General features: G+C 38.4%; 1 protein-coding gene across 1 annotated transcript in view; it reads right to left on the bottom strand.

Moving 5' to 3' along the window:
- mmp20b (matrix metallopeptidase 20b (enamelysin)) overlaps nt 1-2753 on the bottom strand; it is a 7347-nt gene extending 4594 nt beyond the window's left edge. Inside the window, exons 1-2 of the mRNA XM_026192238.2 lie at nt 1565-2753; nt 539-777 (exon numbers count right to left, since the gene is read on the bottom strand). Coding sequence (XP_026048023.1) covers nt 539-777; nt 1565-1699 — 374 coding nt within the window. The 5' untranslated portion in view covers nt 1700-2753. The remainder of the gene's footprint in view (nt 1-538; nt 778-1564) is intronic.
- Between the last annotated feature and the right edge of the window lie 4105 nt (nt 2754-6858).

Here is a 6858-nt window from a genome sequence, read left to right as displayed (position 1 = left end):
GAGCTGTGCCACGGTTAGGTTATTCCTGCAAGGTTTTGTGAAATAAAAATTTCCGTGATACCAAAACATTACACTAACTTGAATAAAGTCTCTTTTTAATAACAACAAAAACAATTGTCTTTCTTTGTTACTCTTTAATTATACATTTACTCAGTATGTAATCCAGCAGGCATGCCTCAAAATGAATCTGCACAGGAATGTATAAGGATGTCTCAGACAGTGTTACATAAGTTAAAGCATGTATGGTCAGCTTGGCACTCTAACAAGCCCACAGTGACCCTCAAAGCCAGAAGTCCCAAACCAAAAGCCATAAGGATTTGTGACAGTGGCTATTCTCCATTTCTGCCAAAGGGTTTATTGTCTTCTTAAAATGATCCTCACATATTTCTGAGGTTTGGTGAAGACAGCCAGACAGTTTGTTTTTTTATTTCCCCCCTGAGTTCATTCAAGGTTAGACATGCCCACTATATAACATTCATTTCCAGATAGTTTTCATTACGCATGATCATTAAGCATCAGTGAAGACCACAGTAAATACCTGTAGGTGATGACATTCTTATTCCAGCGCGTCGTCTGGGCGTGGCTGTACTCCTCCACGTCTGGAACGCCACATCGAGGACTCCTCATCACCTCCAGGGTATCCGAGTCCAGTCTTCCCGACACATTCAGCCCAAAGAAAATTTGCATGTCTTTCACCTTGGAGGTAAAAGAGAGGCCGCTTCGTTTCATGCGCCCCAGAGGATCATTTTGTAGGTGGTAATAGTGCTGGAGATAGTCCTTAAAGTAGATTTAAGATCAGATCACATCAGATAGCATTTTGCACAAAAGAGGGTTTGATTCACTCAACAACAAAAAAACAATTCTGCACCTTTAATAAACAGAAAGCAATCATTTTAAATAAAATGCAACAGAAATATATAAATCAAATGTTTATTAATTCCAATAATTAATCATTAAGAAAAATGTGGTTGGCGTAAACTGACTGAATAGTGGAGTAATTTAATTAGCTAAAGTCAGAATTTTGGATTCTTAATTTTAACCTAGTTACTGCAAAACTTTATTCTTGTATCACAACATGCATTACAGATTATGAACTGCTATAAAACGTCTGACTGAGCTATCATGGCTTCAACATAAATGCCCTTATTTTCAGCATCAACTATCAATTACACTTGCATAAAAAGTCGGCACAAGATGGAACAAAGACAAGCAACTTGCTTCAAAGGAAAAGACAAAAAAAAATAGATGTAAGGAATTAAATTGGGATGAAGAATGTGAAAATGGGAATGCCAAGCAAATCTTTTAAAGGATATAATATAACAGCATCAAGGGCTGAGAGGGCAGTGCAGTTGTGTACCTCCACCCTCCACCCACATAAAAACAAATGTAATAAAAGGAAATATCTTAAAATACGCACAGGAAATAATGCATCCTTCCAAATTCTTTAACCCTGCAGTAAAATCACTGACAATTTAGCATGACTTTGCATCGTACAAGACATCAATTCACATGCAGTCCACTCTGAAAACATTTGTAAAAGGAGCTCGTGCAATTATACACTTACTGTGGCCAGCTTCAAGTCAGCCTGTGGTTCTGGTGTAGGAGTGCTTTCTTCCTTCGGTGTAAATGTGGGTGCCGTAAAACCTGGACCGGGCACAAGCAAGACCAGAACACAGCAGGAGAGCAGCATGACATGCATTTCACAGAATTAACGCTGCAGTGAATTGCAGTGGCCTAGTTTAAGCATGTGGAGATGGAAGTTCTGGTTAATGAGAAAGCCTTTTAAATGGTCATTGTGACTCATACCACATGCAAATCCCAGGGAAGCCTCTGGCAGCACTACAAAATTAGGGAGGAGTTTGGAAAGGGCCAAGGACAAAAAAAAAGAAGAAGAAGAAGAAAAAAAAAGAAAAAATGACATTTGAACATTTTTGTCACATGACATGTTTGCACCAATGATGGTTTAAATCAAATAAAGAGCAGTGCACAGTTCCAATTTCAAAATCTTGTTTCAATTCAGCAGATATGTGAAACCAGAGCGAGACACGGCGCAGTCGGAGTTTTTAACTTGCAACACGCTGGTTCACAGATAATCCTGAATCAGTGGTGAAACTACAACATGAGGCAACATAGAGTAAAACATTCCTCACTATGTGCTCATTGCCATCGCTATGAATGGGCATGGCGCAAACATGTTTATTTTTAATTTACAGCATTAATAACTAAGCAGTGATAGAGTAATAGTGATGGAGCTTCTGTGGAGGAATCTCAGCTTAAACTCCTTCCAGACTGATGCAACACGTCCCACGCGTTTTAGGTCTCCTAAAATAACCCCATCGAGGCCAGCTCTCGTCCCCATTTTAGCAAATGCATGTCACAACTCTGAATGAGAGAGTTCACAGAACAGGAGCCTAAATTGAGAGGGAGGGGATTAAAGCCTCATTGGGCATCACCCGGGGTGCTTAAACTGGCAATGGTGGTGCTGTGGTACTTTCAGGCTACAATTAAGGTTGATTGGTCATTGTGGAGCGTTATGGGGCCAACTTCAGCAGACCTTTACAGCGTAGCCTACACTGTTTTGTGGAAAGAAAGGAAGATTTTTGTTTTAAAACATTTATTTTGGGGCTTTTCTGTCTATATTTGACAGTTCAACAGTCAAGAGTAGACAAGAAAGAGAGGAGGAGGAGACACACAGCAAAGAGCCCCAAATTGAATTCAAAACCAGGCTGCTGCACGTCATCAATATGCACACCTAACCCCAATCCCAACCAGTGAGATAAACTGGAATCTAAAAGAAAGGAAGATTTTGTGTTCCAAGCAGAAAAGAGGAGGCACTAACATCATTTTAAAGCAGCCATGATGAAAGAGGTCACAGGCAGCAGCTGCAAGGTTACAAGCTGATTGGGATCACAAGTAGGATCAATCCAGTTTGTTACGGGTTTAAGAATTATCTTCTCCTTCCCCTCTACCCCCAAATGGTCGCTTCAGATCCCTGAGAGGGGTTCTGCTGAGTTTTCTTCCTGTTAAAAGGCAGTTTTTCCTTCCCACTCTCACAAAGTGCTTGCTCTCAAGGATACAGCAGGGTTTTTACCTTGAGGTGACTTGATGTGATTTGGTGGTATTTAAATAAACCTGATCCTGGGTTTTGGACCCAGAGGTTTCAATTTAATTTATTATTGTATTTAATATCACCTTAATGTCTTGAGCCTTAATTTCTTGTTTCAGTTAGAGCATGTTTTGCTATTAGTATTTTATTGTTTATTCTATTTAGCCTCCTGTTACTGTCAAGTCTCCCCATTGTGTTAAGTTTGTATGGTAGTCTGTTGTTTTTGTTTACTTAATTACTGCTTTGTATTTGGTGACATGTTTTACTTAAAAAAAAAAAAAGAATTTAATTTTATTTCCCCTCTGTCTTGTTATTTTGCATTGAGTTCAGCATTGAAGCTGATTTTCTTTAGATGTTTGGGTCCACATCCTGCTTGCTACACAGCCAGATGTGACAAAACCTGAAAACTGAGTTAAAAAGTATAAACCTGAAAGTTACAAAACTTTGAACACCTGACAGATGAGTTTACAGCAAGGCACTGTCAATAACAAGGGTTGTTACAGTATCAGAGATTATCAATACAAAACTTCAATGACCAAATGAATTCCAAATAATATTTTTACCATAATTTAAAGGAAAATATTTATTGTGTTGCTTGTCAATCACAAACTTCAAAAGAATGATTAAAATTGTTATTGTAACTGAATCATGTCCCTATTTATTATGATTTTTTTCCAAGAAAAAGGCTTCAGTGTTTCAGTTTTAAAAATGAGAAAATACAGAATTGAGACCACACTGCAACAAACTGCCCCTTTGAAGTCAGTCAATGTAAAATTGGAGGGATAGAGCTCCTACTTTGGCTCCCCCTAGTGGTGGTATAACAATGTAATAGAATGCGCTGCATCCTTCCACACATAAGATGTCAGATGAGATGAGAGAGATGAAGATAGCAAATGTTGTCAATAAATGTCTGTTTTCAACGAAGATAACATTGTAGAAAGATCAGATGACTTCAAATTTTAACAAACAAAGCGTTCAAGCTCCTGATTATAGTTTCTGCTGCCACCCTGTGGTGTCCCGCAGTACATTCATCCATGTTTTCAGTCAGTCACAGAGTTCAGGTTGAGCAGAGCACCATGATTTATGAAGTGTCATCATTAATATGAATACATGTTCATGGCAGCTAAATGACTGACACTTCTGCAGTTAACTGCATTAGCAAAACAAATCACACTTTTCCCAGTTTTGCACACACTTTAAAACAGTCTTTATTTTAATTTATTTTACTTTTATTTATTTATCCATCCGTCTGTTCTCGTCTCATATCAGGGTTATCTTTGCTGATCCGGAACGTAAACGCCTTTATCTAGAAAGATCTTTGGTTTGGACTCTTCTGTTGTTGTTCGAGAGTATGTGTAAACAAGAATGACTTGACAGTTAACACAAAAGGGTTATTGTTATATTTAGCCACCTTCGTACTTCATGTTTGAGGTACTTTTTTTTTTCATTTCCACTCCAACAATTCACTGAACACATTTCAGTGGGCTGTCATATATTTATAGATTTCACTGTCTGAATATAATCTGTAGGTAATCAAAGTGCTAAAGTAACAACGATGACTAACAATTTAATTTAATTTAATTTAATTTATTTAATGGTGATTAACACAGCCAGATGCATGAGTCATATATGAGCTACCCGGATATCCGGGTAAGCTAAGCATTGTGTCAATAAGGCTACGTGCACTGCACGAAAGCGCATCAAATCCGACTTTTTTGACCCTATGCGACCCATATCCAATCATGGTATGACAGTGTGAACGGCACAAATCCGATATTTACAAATCCGATCTGGGTCACTTTCGTATGTGGTACTGAATCCGATACATATCTGATGTTTCAGAAAGCGACTGCTGTGTGAATGGTGATGTCGCATTAAATCCGTGTTTTACGTCACTGACACAAAACAGACGCCAATTATCAGCGCCAGAGAAGCGCCCGAAAAGACATCGTGAACGCTTCCTGTCCCTCCCGTGTAGATGTTAGTGAGCTGTTGGGAAGCGCAAACATTTTATTTATACTGTATAATCTGCAGATTCTGACAGTAAATCTGCAACTATCCTTTGAAGCACCGCTCCTCTCTAAAACTGCAATAAGGATCATTATTAGGCCATATGTAAATAACTTAAAGAAAAATTGGGGAACGTAAAGTCCGAAACAAGTCTTTATATTAACGGCCATCAGTCAAACAATACTGTTTGGTCTGGGTCTGAACAGAGCGTGTTGTGTGTGACGTCTTCTTTTGCGCATGCGGGCCGCTTTGAGGGTTCACACAGGAGCACGTTTGCTGTCACATTTTATTTGTAGTGTGAACAAGCAGACAAAAAAATCGGATTTGATCAAAAAATCGGAATTGAGCATTAAGACCTGCAGTGTGAACGTAGCCCAAGATGTCCCCACAAGGATATAAAAACACATATATGTATGGGTGGGGTGTTTTTCCTTGTATCATTTTATGTGTTTATATGTTTACATAAACTTTCCTGCCACACAAATTATTTTTTGCTTGATTTCCATTTCCACAGGATGCAGCCTCTCACGCCAGCCTACGTTTAATTTTGTCTCAAAGGGTTACAAATAAGTGTGACATGATGCACAACTATAAACTAACATCTACGCATGTGTGCAACGATTTCTGCTATTGAGTACTCACGACTGCGTACTCACTTTGAACACATGTAAAGCTAAAAAAAAAACTATTTTATAAGTACTTCTTGTTCACCTGCAGAACATTAAACACACGTGTCAGATAGAGCGCATCACAGGGTTTTGTGACTGTTCATGCTGCCGGCTTCGCATAGATCCACACATGCAAGATGCAAGCGCTAATAGAAAAGCGGAACTAGACCTTTTTCTGTGTTCATGTTCTTTGTTTGTTATGGGGTTAGGTTCGTTTGTTTTTTTAAACTTTTTTTGCCTAAATTCACACGTCTTCTTACACAACTCTGTGGCTCATCATCTGAAGGGAGTGTGTGCTAACTAACCTCTTGTATATTTTGTAAATGGATGTAATGTGTGATGAAAGCATCTCACACTTGAACAATGATGTTCAATTTGCTATTCTCTGATAATATCAGATTAACATTACTGTGAATCTGGAACTATTTTGCCTTCTGAAAACAGATTTTTTTTTCACTAACAGCTAACATAAGGCCAGATAATTAGCTCATATTAGCTTTCAGTGACTGGTCCTAACAACACAGCAGTTACCATCTGAGTACAGATAGAATAACACAGAGGTGCTCTTCAGCCTTGGGTTGCAACATCCCCTCTCGCTGCGAGTATGCATACTTGTTGGTTTATCCTTTCCTTGAAATTCCACCAAAACACATAAAACCCACACTGGTTAGCCTAGAAACAGCCAAAAAAAAGATCAAGAAAATCTGTAGGCATCAACAATTGGGTAAATATTTCCTCATTCCACATGCCAGTGACCTGTTTGTGTTTTTTCTTTTGTTACAAACTCGCATATGTAACATTTATTTGTTACTATTTTTATTATCATTTCTACCTCACACTTAGCCCTGTGTCAGACAGTTTAATTTTGTAATGCTCGAAGTTTATAACATTAAGTTAAAAATTAGGGTTTTGAATTGTGGTCTAAAAGAAGGCCATCACTAAACCCTCCACAGGAATGAACTGTTTTTCAGACCACGTAAAGCTCCACTCCTATAAAAGAGACACCTTCAAATCAGACTGAAGTATGATAAAGACAACCTGGAGAAAGATTATGCATACATTGTAGTATGCATG

Source organism: Astatotilapia calliptera, chromosome 14 (assembly GCF_964374335.1).
Source record: "Astatotilapia calliptera chromosome 14, fAstCal68.1, whole genome shotgun sequence".
Lineage (NCBI taxonomy): Eukaryota > Metazoa > Chordata > Actinopteri > Cichliformes > Cichlidae > Astatotilapia > Astatotilapia calliptera.
This window is presented reverse-complemented; position numbering and strand designations above follow the sequence as displayed.